The sequence below is a fragment of the Tyto alba genome, unplaced genomic scaffold, assembly GCF_018691265.1.
Source record: "Tyto alba isolate M040663 unplaced genomic scaffold, T.alba_DEE_v4.0 Super-Scaffold_1000006, whole genome shotgun sequence".
In the NCBI taxonomy this organism is placed as follows: Eukaryota; Metazoa; Chordata; class Aves; order Strigiformes; family Tytonidae; genus Tyto; species Tyto alba.
In genome coordinates this window covers 35,660,447-35,683,543 of record NW_024881272.1, presented here as the reverse complement: position 1 = coordinate 35,683,543, position 23,097 = coordinate 35,660,447, and the positions used below count along the sequence as shown (strand labels likewise).

The following is a 23,097-nucleotide window of genomic DNA, read 5'->3' as shown; positions in this document are numbered from 1 at the left end:
TTGCCCTTTCCGTAGGAACAGGGATCTGCATTTCTACTTAGTCCGAATGTGAAGGTTTAGGAATGATTAACCTCGTGTAAGTGATATGAGTGGGTAGTTCTTTAGCTGGTTATTCTGGTAAAAGATGCTGATTATTGCTATTCATTCAGACACAGTGCAGGCTGAGGCAGTGATGGCATGCAGGGAGTCTGTAATTCCACTTGACAGCACTGTTAGAAAAAGTAAAACATCTCTTAACCTGCTATTTAGTACCTTAATATTAAGAGTACCAGTTAACGATGGATATAATTGTGGAGGTATGATATTCATATGAAAAAAAAAACGGTTTCTTTATCCTTTGTATGTTTTTAAATACTTAATTCTTTTTAATTTGGCCTTTGGCCAGAGGGTATTATAAGAATGAGAGGCTTATGATTTACAATGACTCCTTTCTTGCTTAGTGCTGTGTCTGCATTGTAGCTAATGCTTAGAGACAAAATTCAGAGCAGTTCTTCTGTCTGTGTGCGCATCGCTGCTAACAAGGGACGGTGTTTGTTACGGGGTTTCTCGCCAGAAGGTGTCAGAGTAGTTCTATGACATTGCTGGTTTCTCTCCACAAAGGTAACCTAGCAGAATAAGATGGGATAACTTCGGCTGCTTTGTGAAGAAAAGTAATATAACATTTAATTCTTTTGTTCATTTTTGATGTATCATACAAATGGGAGTGGTGGTTTTAATTTTGTGAAATGTGGTGTGAATAAAAATAACGACGTGGCACTGATCACAAAGTTCAGGAAGGAGTGTGGAAGCTGTAGTGGTTGCTTTCAGGCTGTGGGCAGGAGACATGTGCTTGAGAGACCAGGGCTGTACTGCTGGCGCTGCTGCAGAAACAGCGTTGGGCTCCCGCTGTGGGTGTATGTATGTAGCAGGGTAAGATCTCGCCACCGCTGTTATGCTGAAGGTGGGGGGCATCGGTTTGCCCGTGACTCAGCTGTAAGCAGTCCAAGCCTTGCATGTTAGTGCAAACCGACCTTCACTGTGACCTGCAGTGGTTGAGATGTCCCTGGGTGTTCCAGGCTGTGTTGCTCTCTGGCAGAGAGACACTAATGTCCAGTGGAGGAAAAATCACCTTGGCTAGTGACTTCTTCATCTGCTGCTTCAGCTGAATTTCTTGGAGCCGTTACGTGTCACATTTCTGGCTAATCTTTCAGGTGTATCTGATCTGTGCAAGCCACCCATCCAGAGAATCCGTCAACCTAGAGTCCTTGGTTCGGCTCTCCTTTCAGAACGTGCTGTCCCCTTGGACGAGGATCATAGACAATTGAATTAGGTTGTTTATTTTTGGGTAACTTGTCCTCATTTAACCAGATGGGGTTCCTGAAGCAGCGGTTCCCCGTGGTAGTCTGCTTGGTGCTGCATGGGTGATGGGAGTGGTTACCCAGGCTCTGACTTGGTGCGCTGGCCTTTGCGTAGGCTGGCAAGGTTTGGGGTTCAAAGTGTGCAGTTGTGTACACATGCCGTGGTCTGGAAACTGCTGCTGTACATGTTTCTGAAACAGAAAAGAGTGGAATTGTTCTGAAAAGCAGGTGCTATTTGTTAATCTCATGGTGCCCAAAAGAAATGCTGCCTATGCTTTCTAGTCATTAGAAGTATCCCCCCCTTCACTGTAATCATATGGTCCGCTGTGTGTATTCCCGACTTCTTTGTGTGCTACAGCATGATACAGTAAGTTAATGGGACTTGAATTACAGGATTGGAAAGATAAAAAGTCAAGAGAATATTGATCTTGATAGTTACTTCCTTTACAAAAGACAATTCAATATAAAGTGTGGGTAGATCATAGAATCATAGGATAGTTTGGGTTGGGAGGGACCTCGAAGCCCCCCCAGTGCCCCCCCCTGCCCGGGGCAGGGCCCCCTTCCCCCAGCCCAGGGGGCTCCCAGCCCCGTCCAACCTGGCCTTGAACCCTTCCAGGGAGGGGGCAGCCACAGCTGCTCTGGGCACCCGGGGCCAGCGCCTCACCCCCCGCACAGGGAAGGATTTCTGCCTCAGATCTCACCTAAATCTGCCCTTTTTCAGTGCAAAACCGTCCCCCCTCGTCCTACCCCCACCCCCTGACCCAGAGTCCCCCCCCACCTCTCCTGCCCCCCCTTTAAGCCCTGGGAGGCCACTCTCAGGGTCCCCCCGGACCCTTCTCTTCTCCAGGCTGAACCCCCCCAACTCTCCCAGCCCGACCCCCGGGCAGGACCTCGCCCTTGCCCCTGTTGAACCCCATGAGGTTTGCCCGGGCCCCCTCCCCAGCCTGCCCAGGTCCCTCGGGGTGCCCCCCCTGCCCCCAGCGTGCCCCCCACCGCACAGCTCGGGGTCGCGGGGGCACTTGCTGGGGGGGCCTCGGTCCCGCTGCCCGTGTCCCAGCAAAGATGCGAAACAGCGCCGGGACCAGCCCCGACCCCCGGGGGACGGCGCCCGTCACCGCGCGGCGCTGGGACCCGGAGCTGCCGACGGCAGCTCTGGGGGCGCGGCCGGCCAGGCAGTTCCCCGCTGCCCGAGCGCTCCGGCCGCCAGGCCCGTGCCGGTGCGCGGCCGGGGCCCGGTGCGCGGCCGGGGCGCGGGGGCCCCGCGTCGTCCTCACCCGGGCGGCGCTGACGTCACGGGCAAGGCGGAGCGCCGCCCGCCCCTCGGCGTCCCCGCCGTGTCCTGGCGACACCCGGGGACGCGGCGGGCACCGACAGGCGCCTCGTCCTCGCCTCCCGCCGCCGCTTCCCCTCAGCGCTTCCCGCCGCCTCTCCGCGTCCCTCCTCCCCGCGTCGCCGCCGCCCGCCATGAGCGGCCCGCAGACGGGGTGAGTGTGGCGGCGGGGCAGGCCCCGGGACCCCCCGCGGGGCACCCGCCGTGGGGGCCGCGGGGCTCGGGGTCACCCCTTGGGTGTGCCCGGGGCACCGCGCCCGCGGGCGGCCCCGCGGACCGCCCGGAATGGCGCGGAGCGGAGCGGAGCGGGCGGCGGCGCTGCCCTCGGCGGCCTTCAGCGCTGCGCGGGGGCCGCGGCGGGCGTTCAGTGCCGCGGGCTCGCTGCCGACCCGGGGGTGCGCCCCCCGCGCCGCGACGCGGGCAGAGCGCTGGGTCGGGGTGCCCCCACCCCGGCAGCTCGGGAGCCCGCCGGGAGGGAGCTGCCGGCTCCCCCCAGTCCCCTGCGCCCGAGGGTCCCCCGCCGGGGGAGGGACCCTCCTGCGGTGCGCGGGGAGGTGGGGCCGCGGGCCTCGCGTGGTCCCCGCGGCTGCTGTCTGACTTCAGATCGTCGTCAGGTCGTGAGGGTTTGGAGCACCCAGGCTTCCCCCAGCCGATGTGAGTCACAAGCACTGAGACGCTGGGAATTTCTGCAGACCTGCGGGACAAAATTTAATGTGCCCTGCTTCAGCGGGCGATGCTCCAAGTAAGGAAATAGTGCTGTAAGTTGCTCATGGCCATCCAACAATCGGTAGCAGAGTAGGTGTCTTTTGGCTCCCATTTCCGTCTCTAGTTGTGTTCAGGATCGGCACCTGTAGCACGGTGTGCTTATCTGAAAATCTTTGAAAAAGCGTTGTGCATGAAAATCTCTTTTGTGAAGAGGTATACAGAACTCTGAACAAAAGACTTAAAGACTTACTCTTGGAAGATTGTTTCACTATAGTTGCCACATAAGGCACTTCTGGACTAACTCAGTTTTTGGGAAACAGTTATGCCGTGTCTGATTGCATTCAGTTCACAGATACTTCAAGGAATACCTCCAGCCTGCACCTGACACTGGAAACGGTGAAAAGTACAGCGTTGTATCATACAGGGAACTTGCTGAAGGGGATGGGGAGAGGCCAACATGTGCTCCTCACCCGTTTCCCTCCTGGAAACCACTGAACGGTGCTAGCCTAGTCCAGCAGCCAAGTGAGTTGTAGGATCACAAAATATAATCCACTCTGGAAGAGACTGCGGGAGGTCTGCAGCCCGAGCTCCTGCGTACAGGGTCAGCTGTGAGGGCTGAGCAGGTCATTCCACCCAGACGGAGCCCAACCACCTCCGGGTCTGACCCTGGGGGCGCTTGGGCCAGGCCCACACGCAGTACCAGTATGGCCCACTCCCAGCTCAGTGTGCCTAAACTGCTGGGGGACGGAGAACTGGTCAGCTGGAAGAAGCAGGAAAACTGGCCGAAGCTGCAGGTGAGCACAGGCCTGCCAGGCCAGCCCCTGCTTGCTGCGTGGGACTGGAATCTGATTGTGTGGGTGCCCGGGGTATCTGTGCGGCTCTGCGCTGGTTTTTGCCACAACAGGGGCGTTCACCTGGGCAGAGAGCTTGGGCTTCCCTTGGCAGCGTGGCTCTGCCGATGCCCGCTGCCTCCGGTTGCGTTCTTTCCAAGGGTTTAATGGGTTTCGGTTCAGGCTCCAGACATTTCCTTGTTTCCTCCAGTACCCTTTTGAACTTTGAATTTCGTTCAGCGGTTTTGAGGACCAGCTTGTCTGTAATTTAAATGAGAAAATATGTGTACAGAGACTTTTTTGAAACGGAAGTCGTTACGTCCCTCTGCTCAGGTGGGAGTTGCATTTTAACTAGTTATATGGTCCGTGAAATATAAGATGGAAGGAAGTAAATGAAAAGGAATTGGATTGATTTTCTCCTCTGCCTCCATGTGCAATTGCCAGGTGATACCATAAGTCAGTACTTAGCACAGTTGATGTAGTCTGGTGGTTTCAAAAGTGTATGCAAACAGTGGATTAAAAAAGTAATGTAGAAGAGTTGCTGTAGTACCAGTGTTTAATCAGCATGCATAACAGGGTAAGCTAAATTGTTTGTTTAAAGTCTAATTCATTGTTGATAGGCTGCCCATGAGATTATTGTGAAACCCCAGATAAAATTCCTGTAAATCCATGATTTCTTGGGGGTTTTTTGATTTTTTTTTTTTTTTTAATCTGCCTTTCCTTGAGTTTACTTTTGTGTGTTGTAACTCAGCCTAGCAACAGACATTTATCTTGAATTATCCCATTGAAAGATACGTAAGAGAGGTAGAGTGTCATTTAAAGCCCAAGGAAACAAAGGAGTTCAATCTCTTGCTGTGTAATTAAAACGTATCCTGCCTAGAGCCCGAAGGTCAGGCTGAATATTATGTATATGAGTGTTTAAATTTTATAAATGTGTATGGATTGAGAGTATAAAAACTTCAACCTACTGTCACTTCCTTTGTTCTTTGTCCTGTTTTCAGGAGGGTGAAGTTTTCTGGAGGTCGTGCTAGGAACTATGTAAAAATGCATCTGATAGTGATGGATGCTTTAGTTTTTGTGTTCAACTCTTGTATGCTAGGTTCAGTTTTTGGAATCTCTGGTCTTTGGGAGCCGTGATGGTTTACCTGTGTTGGCCTTCCAGGGATGCATGCCGTTCCTTGGGTAGAGCAGGGCAGGGCCCTGCTGGGATGGGCCGCGTGGGCTGGTTCTCCGTGTTTGTTGGCCTTACAGTTCTGCCCCAGTAGATAGAAGCGATTCCTTGACTTTGGATTGTTCAAGGTATGCATTAAAGAGAATCTTTAGTATATTGACTTGGGAACTGGAAAAGACTTGAGAGGCCCTTGCATTTCATTTTTATTGCTCTGGCTACCGAAGGACTTGCGCACCCTGCGTCAGTGGACTTTAAAGGGGGGGAAGGCTCACGGGAAGCAGTCCGGCCCAAGAGCGTCGTCCTGGGAGCCTCCTGGGCTGAGCAGCTCTTCAGAGCCGTCGCCGTGCTGTCTGTTGGGCTCTTTGAACTCCGAGGAGCGCGGTGTGGTGAAAGAGGTGCTGGTCTTCAGCTCTGGCCGGCGCAGGTGGGTGCTGACCGGGGCTGTGAGTGGCCCGGGCTCGGTGCCTTCCAGCCCAGGAGGGGCTGGGGTCTTGAGAGAGGCACTTCTCTTGCCACTCAGCTGCCTTCTGCTGCCCTGGCCAGGACGGGGACTCGTCCCGGTCCTTCCCGCACAGAGCATGGTCTCCAGAGAAGGACCGAGGTGGTGAGCTGGTGGCAGCTTGCCGAGTGCCAGGGCGATAGCGTGCCAGGACCCGTGCAGACGGAGGGAGGAGTGTGCTTGCTCGCCTTTTGCACAAACTCTTTGGCTTCCTGAGGCGTGCCTTTGCTTTTTGTTCAGCTTGAGCAAATTGATCACATTGAGTAGATCTGATAATTTCTGGTTAAAGGTAGCATTTAGAAGGGGAGAAGGAGAAGTATTGTTGTTGATACAAGCTGCACTTCAAACTGCTGCCATATGGTGACAGCCAGCAAAACCATCCTACAGTAACAGATACTTTCTAGCCTGTAAATACCACCAGAGTGATGAATCTTGCCCCGTACAAGTTTTGTGCAATTGAATTTAAGAGTATGTTTGTGGGACAAGCATTCTTGGCCATTTATTTGAATAAATATTCCAGAGTGACTGTTGTGTTCAAATAAACGGTCCCTGAAAGAGGCAGGACAGTTCTAATCTTGCTGTCATGGATTAGATTTCCCGAGTGGTTTGTGAGTTCTGCTGGTGCAAAGGCCAAATTAAGAACTGTTTCTTGAAACAGGCTTTTTTGTTCATGAACAAATCAGTGGTTGGCCAGGCAACATTTTAACAGAGACGTAGCTGAATCCCAGTTGAGAAGATGGTTCGAAACAGGCCGGAAGACTTCTGTGTATTTTTTGACAGCTGAAGTGGAAGCCACTTAGTTTTCTGGGTAGGTGTTCCAAGTGATGAAGTTGATATGCAGCCCATCTGATGGTGGGAGCATTGAGGAAGAAGGAAATGCCGTGAAGAAATGGATGGAAACACGAATGCTGAAGGAGGCTTTAGCTGAAAACACAAATAGGTAGTCTTCATCAGAACCAAGATTTGCACCCAAGTTAACGTGTGTGCTAACTTTCAAGTCAGTGAAAGTACTGTGGAAAGAGTGTCCTGTCTTCAAAATATGTTCTGGTGCTAGCGGTTTCTGCCACCATAGGTTGAGTGAAGAGAGCCATTCCTTCTGTTAGATACCAGACAATAATGCCTGCGAGCTGGCAACAGAGGGCACAGGAAAGCCCCTCAGTGCAGGTGAGGTCTGGTAAGTGGTGCGCCTGGAGCCGGAGGTCAGACGAGATGGCCTCCAGAGGTGCCTCCCCCCCCAGGTGATTCTCCGGGGCCTTTGCAAAAGCGGCCAGGAGCTGTGTCGCTGCCGTCCCGGCCAGCGGCGGGCAGGCGGCAGGGCAGCGCGGGGTGCGGTGGGGTGGTGGAGCAGGAGCTTTGGGACGTCTCTCCCCGGGGATGGCCGGGAGGCTGCGCTGCTGTCCGCCCCAGGGTGCCCGTGGCTCTGCCAGGGATCCAGCCCCGAGGGCGGGGTGGCGTGGCACCGGCCTGCCGAGGGTCCCGGGCTGTTCCCCGAGGGGGCTGTTGCGGGAGCTGGTCTTGGAGGAGACCCCCAGGGCTGGGCTCTGCTGGGCCCTGTGCCTCGGGGTGGCACGCGTTGGGTGCTGAGCTGTGGTGGCTCAGGCAGGAGCTGGTTGTTTCTGATAGGAGCCTTCTGAAGGCAGTAAGATGTTGCTTTTACATAAGCTGATAGGCATTTATCTGGGAAAATGCTGGGCGGGGTTTATCAAGGTGGCATTTCGTGCAGCACACTGTTGGGTGGGTCTTTACAGGTTAAGCTGTAATAATTTGGCTGTCAGGGGGGTTATATGCATCTGTATTGATTTTATTTCAGATGTCTGCCAACCTACAACAGCCTTACAGACAAACACTTGGCTGGATACTTCAGCAATGCCAGGATAAGACGGCATCTTCAGAGATCAGGACTGGTGAGATGGAAAAGTTTCCTTTTCTGAGAAAAAAATAACAGAATTATTTTTTTCTCTTAATATTGCACAAATCAAACAACTGACAGTCCTGTTGTTTATTTGTTAGAGGTATGTGTTGTCACTGGTAAGAATTTGACCAGCTAGCCAAACACATGCAATTATGCTGTGCCAGATCAAAGCTACATGATCACACCATGGCTGAGGGCAGGTCTGTTTAATCAGAGCATTTCCCACTGTGTGATTATCTACCGCTGGCCAGCGAGATATCGCAGGGACACGGGGCTGTGGTGCATAAGGCTGTGCTACTGGGGTCAGAATGACAGAAGGAGAGGTAAAACGGAGCTTGGCTCCATGTGCTCAGTGGCTTTTGAAGACATGAGTGAGAGCTGAGGAAATGCTGTGGCTGGCATTGAGTGCGTTTCGGGACAGCAAGGTCCAAGGGCCACCTGGGGATACGGAGATGCTGGCATGTGGGCTGCTGGTGGGTGAGGATTGCACATGAGAAATTTGGAGGCCGTACTCCATAGGATATCACATTTAGGCTTCCACTGCACCCTCTGCAATGCAACAGTCCTAAGGCTTAGCTGCATGAAACTGGGAACAGTGGCTGGCAGGGATTGATGATGTATGTAGACATTGGAGAGCCTTGGCTTAGCCCTAAGCTTCTGCTCAGTAATGCAGTTTCAGTATGTTATGTCACTGTATTACTGCACAAGTACGGTGATGTGAGAATGTTTGTCAATCGGCTTGTGTTTCACAACCTGGCAGAAGAAGATATGTCATGGAGAGCTTTTGATAAATTCAGAATGTTTTTATGTTTTTACTCCATCTTTCTTTTTGCTCATTGGCATCTGCCTCTGCAAAATGCTTCAGTTTGCAAATATACAGAGTCATATTGATTCTCTTAGTTTATTAAAACCGTGAAATCTAAGCATCTTTGACTATACTAATTGTTTAAATAGGAAAACTGAAGGATTTGGTAAAGGTGAAAGCGCTGAACATTTTTAAAAGCACTTACGCAGTCCTAGGTGTGCCTCTGTTCAGCACAGGTGGATGCAGCCCTTAGGTGGTAGGCAGGCAAGTGTTTAATTCCCTCCCACTGACTTAGGCTGAGCCCTCGGCTGTTAGGAAGTACTCTCCTGCTCTCTTCAGTTGGCTAATGGGGCCCATGGGGTCAAAGAAGCTACAGCTCTGTGCTGGGAGGGTGAGTTCCAGCACCATGGCAGAAGCAGAGGTGGTAGCTAACCAGGAAGAGAAAGTAGTCCTTCTGGGAAGTTGCACTCTGTTTACAAACATACTACTTTATCCTGTCTTGTGCCTTTTAGTTACATTTATATTTGATTATGGCAGATCTCGAGGAGTGGAAGAATAATACCTGAGAAAGAATACCAGTTAAATACTAGGAGGAAGGATCACCAAAGATATGTACAGGAGTGCCTGGCTTGCACCATATTTCGTAAGGTCTTTGACATGGAGGTATGCATTTACTGGTGATGTGTAAGCCTCTTCAGATACTGCCCTGCTGACAGCCAGTGGCTCTTAACTGGTGCTGGACTGTTTTCTGTAGCTGTGCCCTCATGGTCCCCTGAAAGGCTCTGTCCTGCTGGGAAGAAGGACAGTTGTCGTGCTTGATGTCCCTCACATGAAACCTCCACTGGCCTCTAGTTGTTAAACCATACTCTCATTAGAGTGTACGCTGTCCTGGCTCGCTTACTGCTCTTCCGCAGTCATCAGATTACGGGATGATATTCACAGGGCTAGTCTACTTAAAAAAATTTTAATCAAAACAAAATAGTTTGAACATGGTTATATGTTTTGTCTGAGTACCAAATTTGCGCACATTCCCGTTAGGTATGAAGAATGGAGCTGATCCCTACAACTCCACAAATGCTCAGTTGTTCCCTTGCCATTGTTAATACACACAGGTGTAATGCAAATGGATTGAATCAGCAGTAGTTTTATAGTAGGGCTCATCGAGGGTAACAACCAGGGAGCAGGCAAGTGGTGAGTGGAACAGGAGTAAGTGTTGTTACATGCACTGACATCTCGTAATGGCCACTAATGAGGTTTCTCTCTTACATTGATAGCGTCATCATCAGCTGGCAAAAAAAAGTAAACTTGAAAATTCTGTGAGGAAGGAGCGATTGCTGAAAATGAAGGTAAGGCTTGAGTGCTGCTGAATACTGATGGGACGTGGCAGCTTTGCCCTGTGTTAAATAACAGCCATGAGCCAGACCAGAGGCTTGTTGAGCCCAATGTTCTGTCTCTGGTGTTTATGGGAAAAGTACAAGAAACAGGCAGATAGTGGATGATCCTGCCCTAGGTTACATCTTCTTCCTCTGTCCAGCAGTTCAGGAACTTCCATTCATGCACGTAATTCCTGTTGAGTCTACTCACTCTTTTGGTTCTGTGGTGTTCTCAGTTGTGGAATTTAATTAGGAGTTGTATGAAATGGTACTTAGTTGCATTTCTGCACAATGGTTAACAGTGGATAACAGTATCTGCTGTCTGATAATTCTGTTTGATGCTCCATTGTTCTCATTGTGAAAAAAATTAATAACTGTTCTCCTGTTCCAAGGCATTTGTGGTTTTACATACCTTTTTTGCATATTCCTTCTCAGTTTTCCAAGTTGAAGACCCTCAGTCTATTGAAGCTTTCATACATGAGCCATTCCAGGCTTCTCATTACTGTTGCCATTTTAAAACCTTTTCTAGTTCTACTGTTTCTGTTTTGAAATGGGGAACCAGAACAGGATGAATAATTCAAGATACGTGTTGCAGTTCTTCTAGTAATTCTAGACGCTATGTGCTTTTGACTGCTGCTGTGCACTGAGCTCATAGTTTTAGTTGCTTGCCCTCTCCACATGCTATTTAGCAGAACCAGCATGTAAGTAATGAAAAGAGGGTTCAGAAGTCTTCACTTTAGTGTCATGTAAGTGGGGCTTGATTCTGTAGTTGTTAAGAGTCATGGAAATCCCACAGAATTCAGTGCTTCTTTTCCCTATGAAGTCACTTGGACTCATATGGGAAAAGTTGTTCTCATTTTGGCTGAAATGTGCTCAACATCTTATTTCTTTAATAGGAGCCTGCATGCATCAAGAAGAGTGCATTGAGAAGCTAGCTGCTTCTTTGAGCAGTTGAAAAACAGTGTCAAATCTTTTTAATTTTAAATAATACATTTATGAGCAGTTCATTAGGTAAAGAAAGGAGGAGATTTTAATGAAAAACACTGATCACTATGCTGTTTGCAAGGGCATTGTTTGCTGACTGAACTGCTGCTGGTAGAAAGTCACCACAGTGGCAGCAGCGATTAAGGCACCCTGTTAAGGGAGTCTGGACTTGGAACATTTTGGAACATAAACCAAAACCGCTCTCTTCAGTGAGAAGCGTAAGGGAGAGCCTGCTGTCCTGGTTTCGGCTGGGACAGTTAATTTTTCTTCTTGGTAGCTAATCCCTCATCCCTCTCTCATTCTCCCTGTGATTTCCTTTCCTTCCTTAACCAGGTGTTCCATTGGGTCCAGGCAAGCTGATCGTCATAGACAGACAGATGGAAGGCAAGCTCAAACATTGCTGCTAGAGCATTTGGTACCTCATGGACGTAAATTTCTCTTCTTTTAGGTGGAAAAGTCCAGAAGATCAGTGGAAGATGCCAGATGTATGCGCTGGCCACACCCACCACCTGGTCCGAGAAATCGGTGTGGGCTCCATCCTTTGGTGGCTGCAGACCCAGCCGGTCACTCCCGACTGATGAGTTTCACCAGTCACCCCACAGACCACAACGTGAGCACACACAGCTCCAAGTGTGCACATATACCCATGACAGCTGGGCTGAAGTCTGGAGCATTGGCTGCCCTGATTGTTCCGGATTAGGGCCTCGTCCTTCATCCCTTGGGGCCAATTTTCTGTTTGTAGGATTGTGTCATTAAAGAGGAATCTTGAGAAGCTGATGTTGCAGGAATGGCACATCAGAACCTAGAAAAAAACAGCTGTGCTTTGCGATAAATCTGCTTTAATCTTTCCCTTTGATCTGCCTTGTCACCCAAGGTTAGGCTGGTATCAGTGCATTAAGTATTGTTCATGAGTACTCTGGCTGTAGGCAAGTTTACACGTGTTCTAAAATCCTGGAAGCAGTGGAGGTCTTTTAGAAAAGAGAGTTGAAGGGGTGAAGTAAGTCTAAAGCTCATTCCAGAAGGCTCTGCTTTGGAGCTCTGGCTCAGAAACCTCTTGCTCTCTGCTAAAGGCGGAGAAGGAATGTTAATATACTCTTGAAATACAATGATATTGAAGTCTAAAGTTGAAGGTCAAATATATAGTTCAGTTTTAACTGGTCCTCCATTTCAATAATGATAATTGGTGCAGAACTGAAGAGAGACTTTTAGTCCTGAATAACCTTCTCCTCTCCGTACAGAGGGCACCCAGACCTGTAGTTGATTATAATGGTGGACATCCTTCTCATCAACACCCATCCAAGAAGCCTGCCTTTTCTAAGATGGTGAGTTAACTCAGTTAAACAGGTTTTTTTAGGTTTTAACATTTTACCTTGGTATTCTGAAGAGTATACAAGGAAAAGGTGAAATAAAAAAGGCAGAAAAATGCTTTTATCATGCATTCTCTCAGTGTCCATGTGCTGAAGTCACCAAAACATAGCACACTATTATGTTCCTATGAGTTCATTATGTCTGCTTCAAGGCTGCACTGTGAAGAGACAATAGCAAAACCTGTGTTTATGGCCAAGAGTTATTTTGGATGTTCCAGTATTTGGATGCTCAGTGAGATGCCTAAAGGGGTCTGGGTCTTTGGAGGCAGACTAGAAAACTCCTTTTCCCGAATGTACTTGAGGATCACACTTCTAAATATCTTGATCAGTGCTTTTTTTTTTTTTTTTTTTTTTGGGTCTTTATGGTGCTGCTCTGCACTGGAAACTCTACACTGAGATTTCATAGCTGTTGCCTTTTCTAGACTTCCTGTCGACCAAATACAGCTCCAGGAAATACACAACACCCGCTTCGTCTCCAGCCACTTCACATCTGTGCTGCAGTAGAGTCTGTACCAAAGACTTCGACCTCTAAACAAATGTGCCACGCACGTGAACACGGTCAGCAGCTTGCCAGTGGGGTAAGGCCGTATTTCATTCTGAAAATAATACAATTTTAGGGACAGCTTTATAGTACTGCTTTAGTACTGTAGTTCCCAGAACTGTATGCTGCAGGCAACATGCCTTCCAAATGGTTATCAGCTTTTTAAATGCTCCTTTTTAACCTCCCCTTAATTTTCAAGACATTGACTTACTGGTCTAATGGCCAATTCTTGATCACAGCTAGGAAAAATGGTGTGACTTATCTTTTGTTGTATAAAATCTCTCTGCATGCAAAATTTTCTCCCTCTCCATTGACTGTCTGTTACGTAGAGAGGGAGGCAGCCACTTGGCTAACACCAATAACTCGGGAATATTTTCACAGTCTTACAAGTTTTCATCTTCATCTACAGCTGAAAAGTAGCAAAAACCTCCTTTCTTTTTCTTACCATTCCTCTTATGAAGTGACACTAGCGGGTTCAGAGAATGAGAGCTCTTTGGAGTAGCTAGACATGGTCTTGATACGTATGCAGTTACTTCTGGGTGAGATTTGGACTTGTCTTCTGTTCTAGAAAAACGTGATGTAATGGGCTTTGTGTTAGGAGTTCCGTGGGACTGGAGGATTTTGGACTGGGACTGGGACCTGCTACCACTGTCTGACAGACACTGTGTGAATAGCTCCCTTCTGCTGTGCATTTGCTCTGTATTGCGGAGGTCGTGATCCTTTCTACAAGAATTTGCTGGCACTATCTAGGTCTACTCAAATTACGGGTGATTTAAGTGGTTTCTTTAATGCTTGCTGCTGACAAAAGAGCTAAATCGGTCATGGATTATGAAGACATGATGCAGAGCTCAGATGCAGAGCATGCCACGTCTGCAGAATTTGTTCTCTAGAGATGTCTTGCTTTTGAGGGCCCTGGTCTTCTGTTTGCATTTCATCCTGAAGGAGGACTAAACCTCCACTAGAAATGGGAAAGAAGCGTTTTAAACCACATCTTGTGTAATTGATGCCAAATGGTGTTACTGTTGGAAGATGCTGTCTGCTTGTGATCAGAACTCTACATGGTTACGAGTAGTACGTGGTTTAAGATGTCGTATACATCTGTGAGGGTGACATTTCCAAGCAATCTGCCTCTGTTGCTTTGCAAATTAAAAGAAGGGCTTTTAGTACAGAAATCTTTACACGAAGAAAATTGCAAGCACCGAGTTAAGGAACTGTCCTAGAAGTATGTGGGTTAATGTAAAGAGCAGTCAAACTATGGTTGGTTCAGTATGATCGGTAGCTATTTTTGCATAACTTACTTAACGTGGTTAAAATGTTTTTTGCAGGGGGAGAGGAGTGGATTAAGATTTATGAGTTCAGGGACTGGTGTGTCTGCATATCAACTCCCTGTCGTTAACAATTATCTGATACCAGTGCCACCTCCGCCCCTGCAAAAAGGAGATAAGAGCGCAAATGCAGCGAGAAGTGGGACATCCAGGCGGAGGCAGCTTCGTCCTATGACTGTACCGAATGATGTAGAGCAACTTTTAACAAAGGTAAGTTATCTCAGCCTACTTTTCTGTTTATGCATAGGCATATTACCTTTTTCCTTGGTGTATTTGCCTAATGCTGAAAGATGCGTATATGTAGTTTGCATAAACTTTCACTGAATTTTTGAAGAAAGAAAATTTTTAACTATTAAAATATATAACTGCCACCCATCTCTCTACATACAAAGGCATTTGGTGTTCTTCATCATTTTGGGGGGAAGAAGGGTGCTTGGACAAAAAAAAACATAGGTTGTCTTACTTAAAGCCTTCCATTTTAGTCAATCTGATCCTGTCTCTGACCACACTGAGTACCAGGACTTCGGGGGGATATATGAAATGCCTTGATTGTATGAAAACTTAATCTGTTACACTATGTCTCTAGCCAGTTTTGACTCCTGAAAAGGAAACTGTAGGACCTCAAGATTGGGAGGGATGATATGGGTCATTCAACACGGTCCCTGCAATTTGGAGCAATTGAATGCAATGGATTTTCAGTTGGAAATACTCTCCTGCCCTTCTGCACATTACAGAACACTTTCCAATTGAAGCAGCTCAAGGCCTGTCTGAAAAGGCTGGAAGCCTCAAGCATATGCCACACATATGATCTTTGTGTTCACCTTTTGTTAGGGTTGGAAGCTGAATGCATTTTCTGTGTGTTTCCTGCTGCAGAATTCTGGAGGGTTCCCTAAGCCCTCGTTACACAGCAACGCATCTGTTACCATGGTCTTTCTAGGAAAAAGTGTGCATTTATCTCACAATGATGCTGATTACAGAGATGAAATCAAAGTCTATCAGCAGCACTGTGGAGGAGAAAACCTTTGTGTCTATACGGGCAGGCTATTGAAAGGAGGTAAGGATGAAGAGTCAAAGAGACTGTACTGATTTACCGATTCTGGCAACATCTTTCTTCTTTTTATTTTTGGCTAAAATGTTGATGTGGTATCAAAACGATTTCAGCTGAGTCCAGTCAAGATATATGCATGTGGGGATTTTTATACTGTCCACCTCCACACTAAACCTGGATCTACTGTTTCATGACTGAAAGTGAGGTTACAATTACTTTTTCCCACTATGGTGGAAGGAGTGCAGAGAACTGATTCAACAGAATACCGTAGCTTGGATTACTTTTGTCTAGAGGAGTATGGTTAGTAACGTAGTTGTAGCAGTGAAGTGTCCTCAGATAAGGCTTCTCTCTTTCTGACTTGGTACAGTACACCTGTGCATGTTATTTACCATTCCAGAAGGAAAAGCAGATAATGGGAGCCCAATTATTGTCTCTTTTATGTGCGTGCTATTCCATCACGCCAGTGACAGGTGAATTATGTTCAGGGAAATCAGGAAGAGGCGGTGGCTGGGTTGACTTAGGAGGAAGAGTGATTTCGCAGATGCTGCCCCTCGTTTGCCCTGGAGTTTGGGTTCGCCCTGTCACTGGCAGTGGGAAGGAGGTGCAGAGGTCCCTGCACCCCAGCCTGTCCCCTGGGGCGGGGGGTGTGCTGCCGTGTGCCCGCGGGCCTGGTTAGGGCGGCTGGGCCCCAGCTGTGCAGAAGGTGTCCTCGGGTGTGCTCCTCCTGTGCTGAGCCCCTTCGCACCTCTTAGGGAGCCTTCTGGATCCCGGCGTGGCTTCCCTCCTGCCGGTGTGTGCCCACTTCACTTTGGAAGGGCGCTGTGACCTGCAAGTAAAGGGAGTGCACCCCGTCCCTCCAGCACGGAGCTGGGTGGCAGCCTCGGTGCCCTAAAGGCAGGGATGCTGAGCAGTGCCCTTGCAGTAGCCTGGAAGGGCTCTAAACCCTGCACCTGTCAGGTGCTCAGTGTTCCAGAGTCCAGCCGGATTAGTGCAGGCCCAGAGCCTCTGATATTGCAGCTGTACTGATCTGGAGCCGGGGTTGCACTCTGCTGAGGAGCATGCACGTGCCGCTGCGGTAGCTCTAACGTACTGCTGCACTGCACCATGTAGACACGTGCCAGGAATCCTAAACTGTCTGTGCATAATGCACCCTCTTGTAAGGCAAGTGGCAGGGTTAACTTTTCAGAGGTGGGATGCTCTGGTCTCTGTTTTGCTGTAGCAGGGAGTGGCCAAGCTGACCATGTAGTTGTTTGTCACAGGGGAGTCCAGCTTGGCACTCCAGGGTTGGAGAGAGACAAGGCTGTTGTGTAGGAAGGAGGTAGAGTTTTACCAATGAATTAATACAGCCAAGAACCAAGGTCCCTGACCTCAGAGGGCTGGGTGCTTTGGTGGTGATGCAGATGAGATACTAGAGTTGCAGTGGGCTGACAGTAAAGCGTAACCCATTCCTTTGAACCCTTTCCTTCCTGTGATTACAGAGACCTTTCAGTTCGTCTCAAGGAGGCACCGTGGTTTCCCATTCAGCCTCACCTTTTTTGTCAATGGGATGCAAGTGGAAAGGCTGAGCTGCTGCTGTGAGTACAGACATCAGAGGCGTTCCAGGCTGGGAGAGAGACACGGCTACTTCAGGTTTCTCAGTGTGGAGGGAGCAACTCCTTGCTGCAGGTATGGAGGTGAATACACTTTGCTCACAAGGATTTAGCAGCCCAGCTGTTGGACAGTTTATCCCTTGCTGCCTCTTTTTTCATCTTTCTGGCAGCCCACAGCTCTGTAGAACGTGGTCCGTTTCACAGCGCCCCCTGAAACGTGGAGAATGGAGCTTATCCCTCAGGGTCCCACATCCAGGGATGCCATTAAAGGCAGCCGCTTCCGTGCTGCCGCTCCAGGCGCGCTGTCGAGTACGCGCAGCAGTGGACAACGTTGGCACTGGCTCCCTTGGCTTGTCAGGAGGCAGCCAGCCCTTCCTCAGCAGTCGAGCGTGGAGGGGTAGGGGTGGGGTGCCATACCTAGGCCACTGGCATGTTTCTGGTGCTAGTGAAAGAAATAGGAAAAGTGCTGCTTAGTTAACTTCAGTTTTCAGGGTTTTCTCTGTGATTGTGAGAATGAGATAATTTACTTTTAAACAGCTCTGCCTCGCAGGTGGGATTCTGCAGTAATACCCCTGCTGCAGAATAAGACAGTACTGAATGTTAGCCATGCTTCAGAAAACAAATCTGTGCAGAAGGTTCTCAGGTTTGGGCAAAAGTCAATGTGAGCAACAGCTGTGGTTTTGCCAGAAGCTCTAATTTTAAGGTGATCTTCCTTTTGTGTGATTGTTAAGTCATGCCAGACAAGTGAACTTCTGCACACATGGATAATTTTAAAACTTTTCTGTTCTTTTTATAAGTAATTTTTAAAAGACCAGCAAGCAGCTGGAAGAAGAGAACCTCCACAGAGGTATGCTCTTAGTTTTTCAGATAAGGACCGAGTTCTAAGGGAAAATATTCTACTTTATTGTACCATTATTTCTTCTACTCCAACCTAACATTGAACGTGATTTATGTAATCGCATTACTTAGGATATTCGAAGTAGTGAAAAGCATCGGAATTCAGAACAGATAGAGTGGCTGTAGAGTTTAGGAGATACTCAAATCTCAGTTGTTTTGTGATTTCTAGAAAGATTTGAAGTGAATTTTCTGAATTAGTATAGTCTCCAGAAATTGTTTAGCTTCTTCCTGAGGTGCCCACACTTTCTGTCTCCCTCTCCCTTCCCCTCTTATCCTTAGTGATATTTCTGTTTTCCTGTCTCTTGTCAGTCCAGCCAAGCTTATCTGGTGACTAAAAACCATTCGCATTAATTGAATTCTTCCCATAAATGACAACTATTTTCACATCTACTTCAGGTAAAATGCGATTGTATTTGTTTTCTTCTCTGAGTATGACACCACATCCTCACATGAAATCCCCACTCTGATTCTTGGTAAAGACCCCAGTTGTTTTTCCCTGTTGGGTTAAAGCTTTGGTTCACAACGAGGTGATACTGCAGTGATTTCTCCACCGATGCTGAGATCCTTGCACCAAGAGTTTTCTGCTGGCCTAGGTCCAGCATTTTTGTACAGTAGAATTGCTTCAATACCTCAAAGGTCCCTGAAAAAAAATACCAGGAAGAAATAATTAGAAGGTAGGACTCTTTCCAGAAATTATCACGCTTACATTTTATACCTGCAAAACTGAGAGATCTCTCGACTAAGTGGCTGCAGGATATTTCACAGGAGTTTGTGAACAGCTGGAAGGTGAGGGGAATTGCAATCAAGCTTTACATAAAAAAAAGAAAAAAAGCAATGTTGGGGGAGGAAAAGATTTTAAGACACAGTGGTCTGTGAAGAAAATAGGATTTTCCAGAGAGACTTGTGATCAGCTAAAGTGAAAGTTCCAGTTTCAGTTTCATCCTCTGCTTGCAGGTTTGAATCCATGTACTACATACAGCACCATGTCCTGATCCTCGTGGGTGGTGTAGGGTGGCTCTTTGTGTCTGTGGTTAACGTTAAATCAGGAGTAGGAAACCTGGTCCTTATATGAGCCTCCTCACCATAAGACAGAGAGGCTGTCACTCCATTTTATACAACAGGAGCAGCCTCACAAGTCATTCAGACTGCTTTGTTTTCCAGTGGTTTGGCTTTCTATTAGGTAGGAAAAGCAGAACAGAAACTGAAAAGAATTCAATTTCAATCTCCCTCTGCCCCTGCCATTATTAGACCTATCAGACAAAAAAAAAAAAAAAAAAAAAAAAAAAAAAAGAGTCTTATCCACAAAACTGGAGTTATCACTTTACTAGGTGCTACAGCAGGATTTGGATCCAGCACACATCTGAGCTTGTCTGCCCTTCTCGATGGTTGTATCTTCACAGATACACACATTCTTGGTGTATCTTGAAATTAGTGTGCACTGATGATTGATAACTTTGATTTGAATCTGTTTATACTTCAACTGACACCTTTAAGTGCGGACAGCATTGCTCTCCTTCAACGAAGAACCGCATCTGTGTTAGTGGATCTCCTGAGGATTTCAGGGTGCTTCTCCAAGTGAGTCGTTACCAGTACCCTTGTGGTCTGAGTGGCAATGCAGAGGCAGATACGTACGTGGTTTCACTGCTGATGACAAGCTGAATAGCTCGCTGTGTCTGCTGCCCTTCCATTGTTAACAGAAACAAAACCATTATACTTTCCAATTCTCCTTGTTATTTTATAGGTGCATTGTTGCAATGGGTCTGGACAGAAAGCCATGCCCTCCCAAGAGAAAGATGGAGGAGGACCATGAGGAAAAGCATGTGGGTTCCGGGGGCGGTGGAGTGTGCAGTGAGCCAAGTAAAAGCAGTGTTGATCAGAAATCAAGCAAATGTTCAGTGTTAGTCATCTTACCAGATCATGAAGGAATTGTGGCAACTGTTGAGGACAAAATGGAGACTGGACAGGAGTACAGAAAAGAAGAAAGGAAAAAGCTGTCTGATCGTGAGAGTGAAGATAGTCAGGAAGACGCCAGTAAATATGGTACAGTATTCTAAAACACAAGCAGGGGATGAAAAATGGGAGAGTATGATTCTGGAGAAGGTATGGGATTGTGGGCCTCCAACTTTGCCTGGGGCATCCTCTCTGAGGACACCTCATGTGAGAGAAAGGTGGTGATGCCTGTGTCTGGGCAGTAAATGAGTGGGGCTTCTTTTGGCCAAGCAACAGGAGAAGTGGTTTTGTAAGAGCCAAGAAAGGGAGTAAGGAAGGTCCAAGAGGCTGAAACAGGGGCCCGAGGTAGATGGGAAAGCAGGAGGAAAGTGGGGCACAGCAAAGGGGCAGCAGTGAGGAGGGAGAATGGCAGCAGGAAGAGGACAAGTAGAGCAGAAGGAAGAAATGGGACGGGGTGTGGGTAGGGAGACTGAGTCTGAGGTGAGCTGCTGAGGGAGCCAGGAGGTCAGCATCAGCTGAATGGCGAGAAGATGGTGGCCACGGGGGCAGGAGGTGGGCAAGCTGCCTGCTGCCTGATCTGAGGTGGTGGGGAGGGAGGGAGGGACGAACTGTGGAGGGCAGGCGGCTCAGTGCTGGGCGCAGAAGGGCAGGAGCACACGGCAGCAGAATGTCAGCAAGATTCAGGGCCAGCTAAAGCACCTGGGTCTCTTCTGCTGCCCATGGCCCATGGAGTGCAATGCTTCATTCACCTGCGGTTCTCCCCAGGCCCTTCTCCAGCACACTGCCCAGGCACCGCTTACCTGACACCCGCCCAAACCTCCAGCTTCCTGAGCATTTGCTCCCTCTGCTCCAGCTCTACCAGCTCACCTTTCTTTGAGCATTTGCTCCTTCTGCTCCAGCTCTACCAGCTCACCTTTCTTTGAGCATTTGCTCCCTCTGCTCCAGCTCTGCTAGCTCACCTTTCTTTGAGCATTTGCTCCCTCTGCTCCAGCTCTACCAGCTCACCTTTCTTTGAGCATTTGCTCCCTCTGCTCCAGCTCTACCAGCTCACCTTTCTTGCCTTCCCTGCTCTGACCCCACTGGTGCTAGTGTCCTTGCCCTTTACCAATCGCCCCCATTGTCTGCTGTAGCTAGCTGACCTTGCCCTTTCACATGAGTCCCACCTCATTTCTGTTGAGAGATTTAAAAAGAAAGACTGGGGAGAGGCTGCCCTTGCTGCAGGTTTGCCCACGGGGTGTTTGTTGTGGCAGGCAAATCGAGTATTTCTGGTACAAAAAGAAGCTGTGTGGCAGCTCCAGCTGCATTCTCAGCGTGTGCCGTTTCCCCTGTGCCACCTCAGGCCCGTCCCTGTTGCCGTCGGGGACTCTGCCTGCCCCTGCGGGAGAGGCGGTGAGCTCAGCCTGTGCCTTCACCCACTCCTTGGAACGTCTGCTTCAGCGTAAATCAAGTTCAGAGAGGAGGGGGATTGTAATTCCTGCTTCCTATTCCTATTTTTACTTTCATAATTCTGCAGTGCTACTGCTCAGCTTCCTCATTAGTCCCTGCGGATCTGTGTTTGCGATTAATCAAGCATTTTTCCTTCAGGAGGTGGGCACCTTTCTGACAGTTACCTAAGGAGGCCTCACTTCCGACAATGCAGTTGGAATCTCAATTGATTTGCAATACAGAAAATAGATCTCCTTATTCCCTTAATTCTCATTGTCTGGGTACTTGTTTATTTGCCTAATTGGTTCTGCATGAGGTACTCTCCATTTCTGTCCTTGGCATTCTGTCACCTCGGTACTTTAAAAGCACTGGCGGAAAGAAAAAGAGGTGAACGATAAAATCTGAAAGATGGGAACTTATGGCCACGAGGGACAGCTGATGTGTTAGCAGTTCCAGCTCTCCTTCACAGTTTTGGTTTGTTGCCTCTCTGCTGCATGTGCAGTCAGCTAGTGGCAGCAGTGGAATTACGGAATTTTGCATGGCAATCACTGACATCCCTGTGCGTGTGGTGCCTGGGATTTAAAATAGTGCAGCCTTGGCTGGAGAGGGAAGGGTTCTTGAGTGCGTATGCATGGAGCCAGGCTTTACCTACAGATGTGAGCAAAGATGTTACAACTCGTCAGGCTAGTAGCCTGGGATGGAATCCAGACCATGTTGATGTAAAAATGGCAATTCTGCTGTAAGCTTCATTTGTGCTAGGATTTCAGCTGGGACCTGAAGGAGCATGTGATGACAGAATGTTCCTCTGCAGCACCCTCTGTCTGTATGTAATTAGTTCATTTAGTTTGTAGCTGCTTCTTTGCTAATTAGCCACGTCAACCCACATTTATCTTACTTTGTGCTACAATATATTAGCTTTCTCCAGCTTTCTTTGTTGCTGGTATTTTTTTCACTGCAACAGGTTTTTCTCCTGTAACACGAGACTGTCTTGCATGTTATTGCTGAGTTTGCCCAGCTCTTGATATTTCCAGTCCTTTCAGTGGCTAATGATTTTGTTTGATTTGTTTAAAATGTATTAATCCTACTTGATGCATCATTCAGTAACTTCACTGCAATTTTGCTACTCTGTCTATGAAGAACATGATGCTTTTTATGATAATGTGCTCTTGTGATTCTTACCTGTGGTCTTAGATTCTCTCATGGCTTTAAAAAGACTGAGCAAGTGCAAAAGCAAAAGGAGATTAGTGAATTTATCCTCTGTCTGCTTAATAATAACTTTTAGTTGTGAATTCCGTTTCCAGTCTCATAATATAATTCTTTTCTTTTAGAGTATGATGAAGATTCTGAATCAGATGAGAAAGTTAATGAAGAGGGCCAGACTGGGGATCAGAGGAATGAAGTACCAGTGTCATCCTCAGATGACAAAACCCAGAATTTGGACAATGAAAGGGAGAGTAAAACCTCATCCCAGGAGGCACTGCAGGTCTCTGGCAGTGAGAAAGATGAGAGCAGTGGATACTCTGACAGTGACTCCGAGGACGATAAACAAGGTTATTTTTTTTCCATAACGAGGCTTAGAGAAGTTGACCTGGTGCATGTTTTACACTTGATGCATGTTTCACATTTTGTGCGGGTCCGGTGCACGTGCTAAGTCTGCATAGGAAAAGGCATGCAATTCCTACCGAATCAGTAAAAGATAGCTCTTTTGTCCATTACTAATTCTGTCATCCGTCACTGAAAGGCAGCCCAACCCACTGGCAGTGGAAGCACGTGCCAGCTCACAGCAGACTGTGCTGAACTCTTTCGTGGCAGAAATGGAGCTGGAGCCAGCCAACAGCGTAGCTCTGAGCGGTTGGGCAGATGAGCACTTCATGTCAGTGGTCAGCGACATCCGAGCCCCCTTACACCTTCTGAGCACACGCATTTAACTGGGGGATAGTGGTGGAAAAGCCTTTCCATGATCATTGGTCATGTTGTGAACACGTTGGTGCTGTGCTCTGACCTCTGTT

The 23,097-nt window shown here is 48.1% G+C and overlaps 1 protein-coding gene across 1 annotated transcript in view; it reads left to right on the top strand.

Annotated features, from left to right (window-relative positions):
- Positions 1 to 2,287: 2,287 nt before the first annotated feature.
- The window catches only part of ERICH3 (glutamate rich 3), a 31,248-nt gene continuing 10,438 nt past the window's right edge, over positions 2,288 to 23,097 (top strand). Inside the window, exons 1-12 of the mRNA XM_042806092.1 lie at positions 2,288 to 2,821; positions 7,683 to 7,776; positions 9,127 to 9,252; positions 9,864 to 9,935; positions 11,395 to 11,556; positions 12,185 to 12,268; positions 12,736 to 12,891; positions 14,180 to 14,389; positions 15,053 to 15,233; positions 16,706 to 16,892; positions 19,455 to 19,753; positions 22,417 to 22,638. Of these exons, the coding sequence (XP_042662026.1) occupies positions 2,400 to 2,821; positions 7,683 to 7,776; positions 9,127 to 9,252; positions 9,864 to 9,935; positions 11,395 to 11,556; positions 12,185 to 12,268; positions 12,736 to 12,891; positions 14,180 to 14,389; positions 15,053 to 15,233; positions 16,706 to 16,892; positions 19,455 to 19,753; positions 22,417 to 22,638 (2,215 nt within the window). The 5' untranslated portion in view covers positions 2,288 to 2,399. The remainder of the gene's footprint in view (positions 2,822 to 7,682; positions 7,777 to 9,126; positions 9,253 to 9,863; positions 9,936 to 11,394; positions 11,557 to 12,184; positions 12,269 to 12,735; positions 12,892 to 14,179; positions 14,390 to 15,052; positions 15,234 to 16,705; positions 16,893 to 19,454; positions 19,754 to 22,416; positions 22,639 to 23,097) is intronic.